At 44.9% G+C, this 16448-nt stretch overlaps 1 protein-coding gene across 8 annotated transcripts in view; it reads left to right on the top strand.

Moving 5' to 3' along the window:
- eif2ak4 (eukaryotic translation initiation factor 2 alpha kinase 4) overlaps positions 1 to 16448 on the top strand; it is a 151521-nt gene that overhangs the window by 546 nt on the left and 134527 nt on the right. For all 8 annotated transcript variants that reach the window (XM_072264619.1, XM_072264608.1, XM_072264589.1 and 5 more), the window contains exons 2-4: positions 1713 to 1828; positions 11529 to 11631; positions 12240 to 12413. In XM_072264619.1, coding sequence (XP_072120720.1) covers positions 1713 to 1828; positions 11529 to 11631; positions 12240 to 12413 — 393 coding nt within the window. The remainder of the gene's footprint in view (positions 1 to 1712; positions 1829 to 11528; positions 11632 to 12239; positions 12414 to 16448) is intronic.

A 16448-nucleotide genomic window follows, 5' to 3' on the forward strand; every position in this document is an offset into this window, starting at 1 on the left:
GTAGAGGCGGAGGGGAGGGAGCTGGAAGAGGAAGTGGGGCGGGTGGGGATGAGGGGGATGGGGAGGAAAGATTAGGGGAGATGGGGCTGTTTGGAGTGGGGTAGGGATGAGGGTGGGACGTTGGGGAGGCAGAGGGAATGTCTGGGTGGGGAGGAGGTGCTGGGAAGGGGAGTTTACGTTGGTCGAGGAAGAGGTTGGAGAGATTTGGGGTGGGTTGGGGTTTGTGGTGGCAGGAGAAGTGGACAGAGATTGATGGGAGCATTATTGAGGAAGGGTGGGAGATGGGAGGTTCTGGAGCAGAGGTTCCCAACTTTGGGGTTCACAGACCCCTTGGTTAATGGTAGAGTTTTGTGGCATAAAAAAGATTGGGAGCCCCAGTTCTTGGGGAAAGGGGGAGAGTGGGGAGGAGTAAAGGGTAAGGAGGGAGGAGTGGGGTGGAGAGATGCAGAGTGAGGACTGGGCAGAAAGATGGAGGGAGTAAAGGGGAGTAAACAAGAGTATAGTAGATGGGAGAAAGCAGCTGTGCAAGGAGGATTGAGCAGAGTGATTGTAGGGAGAATGGAAGGGAAGGGAGAACCTTCCATTGTTTTTCTGTGACAGTGCCTACAAGCTGTGATGAATCCAGTTCGTGAAAACGGGCATTGTTGAGAATCAGTCAGCAGATAGCGATCTGTACTGCACTACACCGTGAAATCTCAAAGCCTCATAAACCCCCTTTACCGTCAAATCCACACAAGGGGAATGGGAGCTTCAGTGAGGAACAAAGAAGAGCATTCCGTGAGGAAATTTAAGTGCCAAACAAGATTGGGGAGGTTGGGGACAGGCTGAATTCAGGTGACAGGACCTAGGCTCGAGAGTGAGGAGCGATCCAAGGTTTGGCTAATGTATGTGCTGTGTCAGATTGGAATGACCAGGGTGTGGTGGCCAGAGCAAACGGATGGGCTGATGTTCAGCTTGCTGCTCTGCGAAGTTCACTCGTCTCCACGCTGAGCTGAGGCCGTGGCCTGCAACAAATGGGCTCCTGGCTTCACGGCTAGGAACTCACTTTTGTGAACTACAGTTCTCAATGTTATTTGCTTACTTTTATTATTTGCACAACTTTTTTTCAGCACATTGGGTGTATGACAGTCTTTTTGTGATGGGTTCTATGGGGTTCCTTTGTTTTGTGGCTGCCTGTAAGGAGATGAATCTCAAGGTTGTATAATGTATACATACTTTGATAATAAATGTACTTCCAACTTTTAACTTTGAAGCTACCAATTAACCAATGCTCCAAAAATCCTTTGTTTCCCAGCCATATAACATGATGAATTGTTTTAACTTTTTTTCTGTGTGTCCATGATGCCATCAAAAATGTGGCATCACTTGTAAAGTGCCTTTTCTCACTGCTGGATGTCCAAGAGCCGGGATCAGATAGCAGACCTGCAGGGAACGGTTACCTCATTCTCAGGTCCTGCTACAGGGTCTTGACAATTCCTTCCCCTCCACAGATGCTGCTCGACCCACTGAGTGCCCAGAGCAGATTGTTTGCTGCTCCAGCATCTGCGGTCTCTTCTGCCTCTATGCATACCTTTGTAGTTAGTCAGTGCATCCTTGATATTTGCATCTAGCAAAGCAACTTTTCAGTAGCCCTAGTTTGTCTTTCTTAGCTAGGGACAGAGACGTCTTCCTTTGCTCTTGTTAATGAATGTGAACCCTTGTTTGTGTTCCAGGTGAAACGCCCCCCTGAAATCTGTATTGTGCTGCACCCTCGGGGAGTGGGCAGTGTTGAAGATAGCCATGTGGCAGTGGACTTGCATGTTACTTGCCTACCCAACTACCCAGATGTGTGAGTTCTTTGTTATTACTGTATCAGTCTCTCTGGAATTTGATGGAAGTTGTTCTTCTGTTTCATAAATTGTACAATCAAGCCCAGGCGGTTACACTTTCAATGCCCAGGAGGTTATCTGCTATTCAAGATGCCCATGGAGTGCTCAGCTAGGAAATGATGAGGGTGTTTAAAAAAAACTTGTTGAGGTTTAGTGTGTTGGAAATAAAACAGCTGTTTTAAAATGTTATTGGAATACTTGTGAAATATCATGGGTGCTACAGTTTACTGGTTTATTACTGTTACATATACAGTGAAAAGTTTGCCTTGCATATTATTCATACAGATCAGATCATTACACAGTACAGGTAGAACAAGAAAAAACAATAACAATGCAGAATAAAGTATAACAGCGACAGAGAAAGTGCCATGCAGGTACAGGTTTCCCCCGCTATCTGGAGGTAGAGTGTTCCTATGAAACAGTTCGTAAGCCGGAATGTCGTAAACTGAATAAGCAATTTCCATTTATTAATATGGGAAAAATTTTTGAGCGTTCCCAGACCCAAAAAATAACCTACAAAATCATGCAAGATAACCCACAAAACCTAAAATAACAGTAACATATAGTAAAAGCAGGAATGATATGATAAATACACAGCCTATATAAAGTAGAAACACTTTTCTGCAGCACTGTCTAGTGCAGCAAAAATCTCGCGGAAGCGCTCTCAGCAGAAACACTCTGTCCAGTAACCCTTAAGCTATGAAGCTGCCAAATCATACCAAATAACACATAAAAATACACAGCCTATATAAAGTAGAAATAATGTTTGTACAGTGTAGTGTCACTTACCGGAATTGGGAAGACTCCAATAAATTGCAGTTTCGTCACAGTTAAACACTTGCTTATACGAATAACTACCTGACACAATTGACAATCGCCTCTGATCTGGGCCGACGTTTACGTGCCAGGTGGTACCTAATTAATTAGCTTGTTTATTTCGGCTTTTTTCTTAAAGATGTGCTGGGTACGTTCCGACTATTACTGCACTACTATATTTTTTGAGGCCACGTATCGGTCCGTGGCCTGGAGGTTGGGGACCACTGCTTAAACTATGAAGCTGCCCTCACCTCAGAAACAGATCAAACCACCCATGACTACCTTTAAATTCCACTTTCGCAACACTTTCATCACCATCGTCCAGTGCTTTCTGTTTCAGATTAAAAAGACTGATTTCTCCTTAAGTATAAGAAAACTTAACGGAACACCATGCTTTGTACACCCATCAATCCACTCAAGCAATAGACTTTCCATTTTATCCATCACTGGATGCCGACTAAGAGAGACCACTTTGCTACGAGCAGAGCCAACAGTAACATCGTCAGCTTTCAAAATTCTTTCTCTCTATGTATAAATAGTGCGAATGGTGGACACAGGCAAGTTCAACGCGCGGACAATGTCCTTACTTTGTTCACCACGATCGAAATGCTTAATTACGTCTGGACTTACGCTAAGTGTAACACCCTTACGAGCTCTTTTAAGCTTTTCCGATACCTCAGAACTCATCTTGGTCATGGATGCACAAAATAAATCGAGATAAAGCACGTGTTTAAGCGCAGGCTAGAACGCAGTTCCGGGGGAGGAGCTTGGCTGCTCGGGGCACATGCTTCGTAACAGTGAAAGCACCTTCCGTTAGCGAAAACAGGTGACTAATGTAGGTCTTTCGTAACAGCGAGGTGTCGTAAAGCGAACGTTGGGAAAACGGGGGCCACCTGTAAACAATAAGGTACAGGATTATTACAAGGTAGATTGTGAGGTCAGTGGTCCATTTTATTGTATAAAATGTCTGTTCAAGAGTCTGGTAACTGCAGGATGGAAGCTGTCCTTGAGCCCGGTGGAATGTGCTTTCAAGGTTTTGTATCTTCTGCTCAATGGGAGATGGGAGAAGAGAGAATGTTCAGGGTGGGATGGGGTCGATGATTGTACTGGTCGGTTACTGAGGCAGTGAGACGTAGAGCAGAGACTGGTTTCCGTGATGTCCTGAGCTGTATCCAGTTTCTTGCCAGACTAATGCTAGAAGTCTCTCTGAAATTGTGCTGCTTGGAGGGTGATGAACTGCACATTCTTCACACACAAGCGAAAACTCGCACATGCTGGAAATCCTTGCAACGCACACAAGATGCTGGAGGAACTCAGAGCATCTGTGGAAAAAAGTACAGTCGATGTTTCGGGCCATCAGAACTGGAAAAAAAAAAGATGAGTAGTCAGAGTAAGAAAGTGGGGGGGAGGGGAGAAAGAACCACAAGGTGGAGGGGGGAGGAGTGAAATAAAGAGCTGGGAAGTTGATTGATGTAAGAGATACAGGGCTGGAGAAGTGGGGATCTGATAGGAGAGGACAGAAGGCTGTGGAAGAAAGAAAAGGGGGAGAAGGACCAGAGGAAGGCGATGGACAAGTAAGGAGATAAGGTGAGAGAGGGAAAGGGGATGGAGAATGGTGGAGGAGCTGTGGGGAAGGGGCGGGGGGCATTACTGGAAGTTAGAGAAGTCGATGTTCATGCCATCAGGTTGGAGGCTACCCAGATGGAATATAAGGTGTTGTTCCTCCAACCTGAGTGTGGCCTCATCGTGACAGTAGAGGAGGCCATGGATAGACATGTCAGAATGGGAAGTGGAATTAAAATGGGTGGCCACTGGGAGATTCCTCTTTTTCTGGTGGATGGAGTGTAGGTGCTCGGCGAAGCGGTCTCCCAATCTGTGTCTGGTCTCAACAATATACAGGAGGCCACACTGGGAACACCGGATATAGTAGATGAGTCCAACAGACTCGCAGGTGAAATGTCGCCTCACCTGGAAGGACTGTTTGGGGTCCTGAATGGCAGTGAGGGAGGAGGTGTAGGGGTAGGTGTAGCACTTGTTCCACTTGCAAGGATAAGTGCCAGGAGGGAGATCAGTGGGGAGGGACCTACGGACAAGGGAGACACAGGGAGCAATCTCTGCGGAAAATGGGGTGGTTTGTGGAGGGAAAGATGTGCTTGGTGGTGGGATCCCGTTGGAAATGGCAGCAGTTACGAGGAATTATGTGCTGGATGCAGAGCCTGGTGGGGTGGTAGGTGAGGACAAGAGGAACCAGATCCCTGGTGGGAGAATGGAGTGAGGGCAGACCTGTGTGAAATAGAAGAGAAACAATTGAGGGCAGTGTTGATGGTGGAGGAAGGGAAGCCCCTTTCTTTGAGGAAAAAGGACATCTCTTTCATTCTAGAATGAAAAGCCTCATCCTGAGAGCAGATGCGGCAGAGATGAGGAATTGAGAGAAGGGGATGGTAACAGGGTGGGAAGAGGTATGGTCCAGGTAGCTGTGAGAATCTGTGGGTTTATAATAGACATCAATGGATACGCTGTCTCCAGAGATAGAGAGAGACAGAGTGAAAAAGGGGAGGAAGGTGTCGGAAATGGACCAGGTAAATTGAAGGGCAGGGTGGGAGTTGGAGGCAAAGTTGATGAAATTGATGAGCTCTGCATGGATGCAGGAAGCAGCGAGAGGCTTGATGTAATGATCCCTGTAATCAGGGGACATCGATGAAGGTGTGTTGGTTATGAAGTGATACATCATGGAATGAGGTCTTGCAGCCATCACGCGTTCTTTTACAGTAATCCTACGTGAATCCCATTGCGTTCACCCCATCAACTCCCCCCCCCCCCCACCGATTCCACCACTCATATACACAATTGGGACAATTTACAGTGGCCAATTAACCCAGCAGTCCACATATTCTTGGGATTTGTGACGAAAGCAGACTATCTGGGGAAACCCTGGTCTGTCACAGGGAGCCAGTTGCAAACACTACACTTAAAGAGTCAGAGGTCAGAATTGAACCGAGGCTGATGAAGCTGTGAAGCAATAGCTGTGCCCAAGGAACTTTTGAAAGGATTTTAAATGTTCAGTGGACACTATCAGGAGGGAACATGGCGAGGCAGTATGTAGTAGCATTGAGGTAGAGTAGTATAGGATATTGGAATGGAAAGGACAGATAGTAAATTTGTAGATGGTTGCAAAGTTGAGTCACTGCTGGGTGTAATAGATTTCACAGGAGAGTGAAAGGCTTGATCTGGAGTTGTGAGATGAGATTAGATATGTTATTTTAAGGAATAAACTGCATAGCTCCAGTGATTCGGGTTTGATTCTGGCCTTGGCCATGGCTGTCTGTAGTGTGAATATTCTCCACCTTACTGCGAGGGTTTTCTTCCACATCCCAAAGTCTTCAGATGGTTAATTTGCTGCTGAATGTGGAGGCCCGTGTGAGAGAGAGTAGTGCAGGCTGATCTTGATTCACTGTTGAATTGTTTATCGTGTTTCTTCCCTACATGAAACCTCTTTGGGAAAAGCCACATGCTTGGCTTTAGCCCTTCCATGTCCTTCCCTCTGATAGATTTCCTTTTTTACTTCCTCCCTCTTAACAATGTCACCGTTCTCCTCTTTCGTGTGAAATCCATGCTGCCTCTTCAAATTTACTACCCATTGCTTCACACTTAAAATGACAGCCACATCTTTGACCTTCCACTGCTATTCAATGCCTTTCATCGTGTTATTGCTTTCCAAATGTGCATCCATGTGGCCTTATGGTTAAATCCTAGCTTGTGTCGTGTTGCTCATTTGTAATCTAGTGAGAGGACGTGTCTAGTACATCTGGGACAACTGCTGTCCTAGAGTCAGTGGGCCTTGGTGTTGTCATACAAGTGCTGTCCTGTAAAGGCATTAGAAGAAAAAGGCTTTTGGAGAAAAATTTGCCAAGAAGCTTAATGGTAATGGCTTACATCTTATGACAGGGCTCCTTTTGTCCATTCTGCTACCAAATACAACTTCATGCTTTTGTGAAATAAAAGCTGTCCATGAAAGTGCCTCTGAAATATTTCTTTCCTTCCTCCTAAACCATAGCTTCCTAGTGGATAGAATCCTTGGTGAGTCTATCCTTACTCCCCTGGACAGAATGAAAACGAAGTTCCTTCAGTCCTCATTTTCCTTATCAGCCTCCCCATCCCATCCTTCTGCCAACTCTTTTTTTTTGTAATTTATTTTTTTATTGAAGTTCATCATCAAACAAACATTTCCACAAGATGTATTTCAGATACTGTACATATGTATCATATAATCATATTTGTCACAAATCTCCACATAATATTTATCTGAGGTATACACTTATAGAAAGGAGAGGAAAGAAAGAACAATCCAAAGAAAAAAACTGTACTTAAATAGAGAGTGATTTTTTTTTAAACAACATAGTTATTGACTTGTGAGAATAAAATCAAGCGTATGAGGTGTTATGTAGTTAAACTATTTTTCCCAGTATGAATCAAATTGTTCCAACTTATGATTAACAGATGCTGTTAGCTTCTCCATTTTGTAAATGTCCATTGTAATTTCCATCCGTACATTTAAAGTTGGGCTCTCCTGGGATAACTATTTCCTGGTAAGGGCCTTCTGCCAACTCTTAACAAGATTTCGCTGCTGGATACTTGTTGCTCTTGCCTTTTACCAATTTGAAGTGTCTCCTCTTTTTGCAAGTTCCTGGTCCCCTCTTCTGTCCCCACCAAATATTCTCTTGTCTTCTGGGCACTTCCCTATTCAATCTTAAAGAGATTCAACACTTGTTCATTTACTTTTTCCTTTCCCACTATCCAGTGACCCAGACGCGTTTTCCATATGGAATTGTGTTTCTCATCTGCTTTGTCCTTCCCTGTGTACAGCATTCAGTGGTCAGCGTTCCACTGGAGGATCCATGTTACCACTTTATCTCAGCACCCTTCTCCCACTCGGACCTTCCTGTGTGTGGCCTCCTGACAAACACCATCTTATCTTTCGCCTCATCTCACTGCAGCTTTCAGGACTGAGTACTGACTCTCCTGTTGGTAGGCGGCAGGCAGGCACAGCAGGATGAAGTGGTTAGTGTTACACTTTACAAATCCAGCAGTCTACATTCAGTTCCCACCGCTGTCTGTCAGGAGTTTGTATGTTCTGCTGTGACCGCGTGGCTTTCTGCTGAGTGCTTCGCTTTCCTCCCACATTCCAGAGACGTATGGATTAGGGTTAGTAACTTGTGGGCATGCTCTGTTGGTGCTGGAACCATAGTGCTACTTGTGGGCTCCCACCTTTGAACTGTGTTGCTCGTTGACGCAAATGACGCATTTCACTGTCTGTTTCGATTTATATGGACCACATCACAAATGAGCAGGTCCACAAGACCATCCAGCGCCACAATGGCCCCCATGAAGACCTTCTCACAACGATGAAGAAAAGAAAGCTGAGATGGTACGGCCACGTAACAAGATCCGGTGGCCTTGCAAAGACCGTTCTACAAGGAACTGTGGAGGGGAAGAGAAGGAGGGGTAGACAGAGGAAAAGATGGATAGACAACATTAAAGAATGGACAGGGAAAACATTTGTGGTGACGCAGGCTCTGGCACACAACCGCGACAGATGGAACAGACTGGTGCAAAACTTGTCATGATGGCGCCCTGACGACTCCACCAGGAGTTAAGGGCTCAAGGAAGGAAGGATATGTGACAAATAAAGCTAATCATTTCAACTTGGTAACTCTTTCTACTAGCCATTTCAGCCAATCATGCATCTGTGAGTTTGTCTCAGTGTTTCCTTTTTTTTTGGTACAGATTGATCTGCTGGGATTCACCCTTAGCTTTTTTTTTAAAAACACAGACAAAGAAGCATAATCTGTCTCTGATTGCCTCAGTAACCCGTCTGGTCTCATCCTATCCAAGATATTCTCTTTGTTTTGGTCATTGCCCCTCTCCAGCCTTCCCTGCTGTGAACAACTTGTTTTCTTTCTTTCTCTCTCTCCCAGTTCCGATGAGGGGTCTTGGGCCAGTAACATTCATTCTTCTCCTCTTTCCGCAGATGCTTCCTCTCCTGCTAGGTGTTTCCAGCAGTTTCTGTTTTTATTTCAGATTTCCAGCATCTACAGTGGATTTGGTTTTTGTTTAAATTTCCCTCCATTAACTTTCACTTAGCACATATCTGTCTACCCTACCAGCTAATTTAAGATTTTGAAATGTCACTCTGCACACCAAGTTCATGTTTGATATTCTCTTGGTCCCTCCTTGTTTGCAATTGTGCTGTTTGCAGTTCATGACCAACATCTGTAGAACACTAAAAGATTACACCTGATTCACCGGACTTGATGGAGGTATTTAAAATTATGAGGGGGATAGATAGAGTTGACGTGGATAGGCTTTTTCCATTGAGAATGGGGAAGATTCAAACAAGAGGACATGAGTTGAGAGTTAAGGGGCAAAAGATTAGGGGTAACACGAGGGGGAACTTCTTTACTCAGAGAGTGGTAGCCGTGTGGAACGAGCTTCCAGCAGAAGTGGTAGAGGTAGGTTCGATTTTGTCATTTAAAAAAAAATTGGACAGGTATATGGACAGGAGAGGAATGGAGGGTTATGGGCTGAGTGCAGGTAGATGGGACTAGGTGAGGGTAAGCGTTCGGCACGGACTAGAAGGGCAGAGATGGCCTGTTTCTGTGCTGTAATTGTTATATGGTTATTCCCAAAGCTTTAGCAATCCTCATTGTCCATATAAGGACTGTAATTGCTTTCCAGATCTGGTGGCGGAGGCTTCCTGCTCTGTAACATTGTCCTTACTATTCCAACAGACTTTGTTCACATAGTCACACCTTGTGATTTTGGAACGAACCAAGATGATTAACAGTGGTAGGGTGGTAGACATTGTCTGATTTAGTAGGCTGGTCCAGAAGGTGAGATCGCAAGGGATCCAGGGTAAGCTGGCAAATTGGCTTGGTGGAAGAGGTCAGGGAGTGGTATTGGAGGGTTGCTTTTCGGATTGGAGGCCTATGACCAGTGGTATGCCATCGGGATAGGTGCTGGTTCACTGTTGTTTATCATCTATATTAATGGTTTGGATGTGAATATAGGTAGGTGGCACAGATACTAATCTTGCAGATGGCATCAAAAATGACAGTGTGAAGACAGCATCCGGAACAACTGGGAAAGGGGGCAAAGTAATGGCTGATGAAATGTAACTCAGACAAATGCAAAGTTAGGCGTTTTGGAAAGTTAAACCTGATCAGGACAGACACAGTGAATGACAGGGACCTGGGGAGTATTGTAGGACACAGAGACTTAGAGATACACAGGCTGGTGACAAAGGCATATTAAAGGCTTTGCTGAAAGAGAACATGAGGCAGTTAGCGATTAAAATCCAAATGAAATGCCAGACCCGAGGGCTGTGATGTTTTTGAGCTATCCTTCTTTCAGATGTGGTAATGAGTTGATGTAGTGGCTGCAGCGAGGGTCAGTTCGCTGCACAGATTTTTCATGGAATCTCTCTTCATGGGATTGCACTCTTCGGCCCTTAAAGTCAATGCGGATCATCAACGACACCGATCCCTTTTCACTCCCCTAGATTCCATTGAGCTGTAGATTCTGCCGCTCATCTACACTCTGAGGCTATGTCCACACTACGCTGGATAATTTTGAAAACGAAGCCTTTTCTCTTCGTTTTGACCCTCCATCCACATTGAAACGGAGCTTTTCTAAAACACTCTCCAGAGTGTGTAAATTTGAAAATGATTGTTGCGCGTTGTAGTGTAGACGGGGTGAACGGAGAGATTTAAAAACGCTGTCATGACAACACCACAACAACAATACTTCTTCTGCTTCTCGGTACTGCGTAAGCACTGCTGTACGGCTGTTATAACGCGCAGTCAGTGTGAACGGCGTGAGAGTTAAATTGTAAAGTGAGCTTTTTTGACTATTTAAAAACGCTGTCACGACGTGCCGGAACAGACAGCGGCAGCGCAGCACTTCATTGTTTTCTTGAATACACAATCTAACAATTTCAGAACAGACGGCAATGAAACTGAAGCCAGAAGAGTTAGAAATGTACTCACCAGATACTTTCACCCATAACTTACTGAATAAATAAGTATACTCACTTTGCCTTGTTTTCTGTCCTTGTTTGTATGAAGGTGGTTTACCTATTTATGCAAGTACTTCTCTGACAATAGATGTGTAACAGCCTAATGTAACATTGTATGGAAATACAAGATAACACTGATGCAGACACGTTTTATACATTTAACAAGGCGCTTTATTAATGCAGCGGAGTTAGTCAGTTTTTCAATGTTCGTCGTCAGCGGGGTCATACTGTCCGTGAACTCCCTGTCAGTTGCCTCCATACGCTCCAGTATTTGTTCTTTTTCAGTTTTAAGTCCTCCTGCGGGAAAGCCAACAGCAATTCCTTTAAAGTTTTTCTAGTCTGTAACTGGACAAACGCGCACCAAGTATACCGTTTCCTGCGCATGCCCAGTAGGAGGAGATTCGCCCAAATGTCTGTTCCAGTGTGGACAGGGATATTTTGAAAAACGCTTGGTGTGGATACCTATCGTTTTTACTCAAAACCGGCGTTTTCAAAATTATCCGGTCTAGTGTGGACGTAGCCTTCGAGCAATTTGCAACCGCAGTGTAGCCTACCAACCACCCCCACCAATATCTTTGAAATTTGAGAGGAAACTGGACTACTTGAGGCGGGTTATGGGTGGACAGTCAGAGAGAGAGCGTGCAAACTCCACATACTCTGCAGCGGAGGTCAGGGTTGAACCTGGGTTGCTGGAGAGGTGGGGCTGCGGCTCTACCCACCGCGTGGCTCTTTGGTTTCGTGCTAATGCTGCTTCTCTCTCCTAACTACAGACCTCCAGAAATTGAGCTGAAGAGAACAAAGGGGCTGTCAAATGAAAAGCTGAACCAGCTGCGGGCAGAGCTGGTGAACCGGGCCAAAGATTTTTGCGGAGAGGTGAGAAAACTGGGGGACTTGCAAAGTAACTTGAACTCAGTGTCACAGTCCAAGTGACACAGAAACATCCAGTTGAATATGGGAGCACACTAGCTTGCCAACAGCCTCAATGCTTGTACATGTTATGATAGAACAGTGATGAGTTTTAAAACAGCTGCGTTATTTGCCTGATTCAATAGGTTCACCTGTAAAGGAATCTTCTTTTTGCTATTGGGAATTGTGGATTCATGGTTAGGAAAAGTTTACTCCTTGCTATGAAGGCCAGGACCATATTGCGGTCTATCGTCTTTGCCTCATAGCACAAGGGGTTACGTTTGGGATTGCTGGAGTGTAAGATAGCTAATTGTTTCCATGGTTAATATTTAGTAGAACCCCAGGCTAGTTGTGTGTGTGCTTAATGCCAGTTTGTCCAAATAAATGGGTTGTAGCTGAGAATTGGGAAGCATTCTTAATGTGGTACCCTGATAAATTCAGTAGTGGAAGTATACCAGTGGATTCTCTTCTTAAAAGAAGTCCAATTCTACCCAAATGTTGTGTTCTTAAAATGGGGTGGTTCTCTCATTTTGCCTGAGGAAGCTGCAGTACTGTGACGGAGTTTCTCCCGGTAGGTGATGATATTCCTCTTGGTGGATCATGTGCAGTCCTTTCTCAGTGAACACAACATCCCTCCTTCCAAGTCTTTCTATGAGGAGATGCTGAAGAACCAACAGGAGCAGCGGGAGCGGCTTGCGCAGGAACAACAGCGCAGGATGGAACAGAAAAAGAAGCACGAAGAGAAAATGGTGGGTTTGACTTTATTCCTTTTAGAATATTTCCTTTGTTGCATGGAAACATCGGGAGGTTCTTGCCATTCGCCATGTTTCCTTTCCTGTCGCTTGAAGCAGGTTCCAAAGCCATTGACTCTGAGCACTAGTGATAGTCTTTACAGGACAGCACGCAGCACGACCGTTATAATGTCAATTCATGTGTGTGTGTGTGTGTGTGTGTGTGTGTGTGTGTGTGTGTGTGTGTGTGTATACACACTGTCTATCCATGTGGCTTGTTTCTGTTTTGTTATCAAACTTTATAACATGAGACAAAGTTTATAGAGCACTGATCAGAATTGGGAAGTTTAACTCTGTACATTTCTTTAGTCCATACGTATGCTAGACCGGTGGATATTAGTTAAAGGGAGAGGACATGCTCATTCATGGTCTGTTAAATTTTCCCCTTTTCAACTGGTTCCTCTCCCTCCATCCTTTGCTCAATCTTCAGAAATTGCCAGTAATATCCACAAGCTTTATGTCCACCTTTAGCCTTCCCTTCTGTGACTCCTTGATCTCCAAGGAGTGAAATCTACTAACAGCCTAGACTTTAGACCAACACAGTCACATGCTACTTTGATTGATTGCTCCTGACCAACCAGTCTTTAGCCCTGAACAGTGGTCTAGTGATGATCTGAGGACTGCACTTCATTTTTTTGTTGGTTCCTCTGGTCTTAAAGTAGTGTTTGGTAGCTCAGAGAAGTTCCCTGTACAATAGATGATGATATCTCATGTAATTGCCTATGACTTTGGAATTTTTAGGTAAATGTGGAAGTCCTAATTGTTGTGCTAAGCTGTCAGTGGTAGTAATGTTGACTACATTGCTACAAGGTCCATTTATGTGAAGCAATTCAAGCAAAAATAAAGTCCCCTTTTCAATGCTGCAAAAGAGCTGGATGGGCAACGATTAAGAATGATATATCAAGATGTGAGAATAAGGAGCTGCATTGTCAAGTCATTGGCCGCATTTTGTTTCTGGCCGGTAGGGATACTAGTCTTGCCTTTGACAGTGAATATTCTAGTTCAGGAAGGAGGAGAATGATGGGCTGGATGGTCCATTTTAATAGAATCAGCAATGTACAGGGATGAGAGATTTCATCCCTCCTGCCTGTTCAAATCAAAATAAGATAATTATTTGGGCTAAATCTACTTTCCAGTTTTTGGAAAGTGGTAGACTCGGCAACTTAAGTGCTAAAATATGTTTTTAAAGGTGCCAAGTATTTTACCGCCACCTTCCTTTCACTAAGTTCCAGACTCCCACCATATGTCGGTAGAGAAGGTTTTTGTCAACACTAATCCCATCAATTACTTGAAAATTTTAACCACTTTTTTAAGGGACATGATTTTTTTCTGTTCATCCAATCTAGGGTTCTTATACTTCTGTCCACTTTTAATACAAACCGAGAAATTTTCAGTGTAGCCTAATAATTGATATTTTTCAGACCTGGTAACTTTATCATCCTCACAACTTTCCTTTACACCCTTACTGCAGGGCTGGCATTCTTATTTTCCATAATGTGACCAGAACTCTACACTGTGACTTAACTAATGTTTTAGTGATTGAAAATGGAAAACTTGTTTTTTTTTCCCATTCTCTTCTTTAAATTGGAGCAAGAGGCTGAGAGTGAAGGAGTGAAGGAATCTCAGAGAGAAGTCTTTTTTTTTACACTGCTTGGGGAAAGAGACTAGCCTGGGCAGGCGCAAGACGTAGAGCGCCAAAGGTTTAAAAAAAAAGACCACCATATACAGCGGGCAGTGGAGTGAGAGGGAGCAGAGTGGGACGGCTTTGGCGTGAACAGGCAGAGGCGAGGGTAGGTTCCGGTAAGTTTTGTTTTGTTTGCTTAGAGTAGAGAGAATGCCAGACAGGGTGCTCCTCTTGCAGGATGTGGGAAGTCAACGAGACCTCTGGTGTCCCTGACAACGACACCTGCAAGAAGTGCATCCAGCTGCAGCTCCTAACAAACCACGCTAGGGAACTGGAGCAGGAGCTGGATGACTTGCGGATCATTTGGGAGAATGAGGAGTTTATAGATAGTAGCTTCAGGGAGGTAGTTACGCCAGAAGAGTAGTGCACAGGTAATTGGGTTACCGTCAGGCGAGGGAAGGGGAAAGGGCAGGCAGAGCAGGGTTCCCCTCAACAACAAGTATACCGATTTGGATACTGTTGGGGGGGGGGTGACTTAACTGGGACAAGCTGTGGCAGCCGGATCTCTGGCACTGAGTCTGGTTCTGTAGTTCAGGAGGGAGGGTGGAAGAAGAGGAGAGCTGTAGTGATAGGGGACTCGATAGTTAGACGTACAGACAGGATGTTCTGTGGTCGTGACAGAGACTCCCAGATGGTTTGTTGCCTCCCGGGTGCCAGGGCCATGGATGTCTCTGATTGCGTGCAGAGCATTCTGAAGTGGGAGGGTGATCAGCAGATGTCATGGTACATGTCGGTACCAATGACGTAGGAAGAAAGAGTGAGGAGGTCCTGAAGGGTGAGTATGGAGAGCTTGGTAGGTAGGTAAAAAGTAGGACCTCAAGGGTGGTAATCTCAGGATTGCTACCTGTGCCACGTGCCAGTGAGGGTAAGAGTAGGATGCTCTGGCGGATGACCACGTGGCTGAGGAACTGGTGTAGGGGGCAGGGTTTCAGATTTCAGGATCATTGGGACCTCTTCTAGGGCAGGTGGGACCTGTACAAGGGAGACAGGTTACACTTGAACTACAAGGGGACCAATATCTTTGCAGGGAGGTTTGTTAGTGCTATTGGGGAGGGTTTAAACTAGATTTGCAGGGGGATGGGAACCAGAGTGCCACATCAGATAGTGGAGCGGGGGTGAAAATAAATGATGTTAAAAGTTTATGCAAAGTCACAAATAGAAGGGTTGTGTGTGGTGGTAATAATCTTCTGAGGTGTATCTATTTCAATGCAGGGAGTATTGTGGGGAAGGCGGACGAGCTGAGGGCGTGGATTGACACATGGAATTATGACATTATAGCCATTAGTGAAACTTGGCTACAGGAGGGGCAGGACTGGCAGCTTAATATTCCAGGGTTCCGATGTTTCAGACAGGATAGAGGCAGAGGAATGAAGGGTAGGGGAGGGGTGTGGCTTTGCTAGTCAGGGAAAATGTTACAGCAGTGCTCAGACAGGACAGATTAGAAGGGTTGTTTACCGAGGCCATATGGGTGGAGCTGAGAAACAGGAAACGTATGACCACATTAATGGCGTTGTATTATAGACCACCCAATAGTCAGCGAGAATTGGAGGAGCAAATCTGCAGAGAGATAGCAGACAACTGCAGGAAACGAGCAAATCTGCAGAGAGATAGCAGACAACTGCAGGAAACATAAAGTTGTGATAGGGGATTTTACTGTTAAAGGCCTAGACGGGTTAGAGTTTGTAAAATTTGGTCAGGAAAGTTTTCTAAATCAATATATAGAGGTACTGACTAGAGAGGATGCAATATTAGATCTCCTATTAGGAACCGAGTTAGGACAGGTGATGGAAGTGTGTGTAGGGTGTTACGTACCCCGTAACTGGGTTGCCAAACCAGCAGAAATGGATCACTCAGTTGGAGTCTGGATTACTAGAACTAAGAAATTTTTATTAAAGAAACAAGCAACACAGTACTCTAATCAAAAGGATAATAAATGCAACAGTTCAGCAATGATAAACACACATGTACACAGAATTAGGATAACAGGATCAATCAAGCTCTATTGTCGTCTAGGGGTAAATGACCAGTTTCAAAGTGACACAAAGTTCAGTTCAGTTCACCGTAATCACTGCTGTGGGAGGTGGACAGTAGGGGGGAAGGAGAGAGAGAGCAAAACGAATGAATATTCGAATGGCTTCCACACAGACCTTCGATATTCTTCGCAGTCAGCTTTCGGGCGAGCCCTTTGTGATGTCTTCTGAGGTCACTGACCATGACCCCTCCGTTTCCAGACACGATTGTTTCTCTGCGGTGAACCTGGCACCCAGGCAAGGGCGGACACTCACCAGGTTCCCGCTGATCGTGCCTTT

The sequence above is a fragment of the Mobula birostris genome, chromosome 1 (genome assembly GCF_030028105.1).
Source record: "Mobula birostris isolate sMobBir1 chromosome 1, sMobBir1.hap1, whole genome shotgun sequence".
NCBI classification, from domain to species: Eukaryota; Metazoa; Chordata; class Chondrichthyes; order Myliobatiformes; family Myliobatidae; genus Mobula; species Mobula birostris.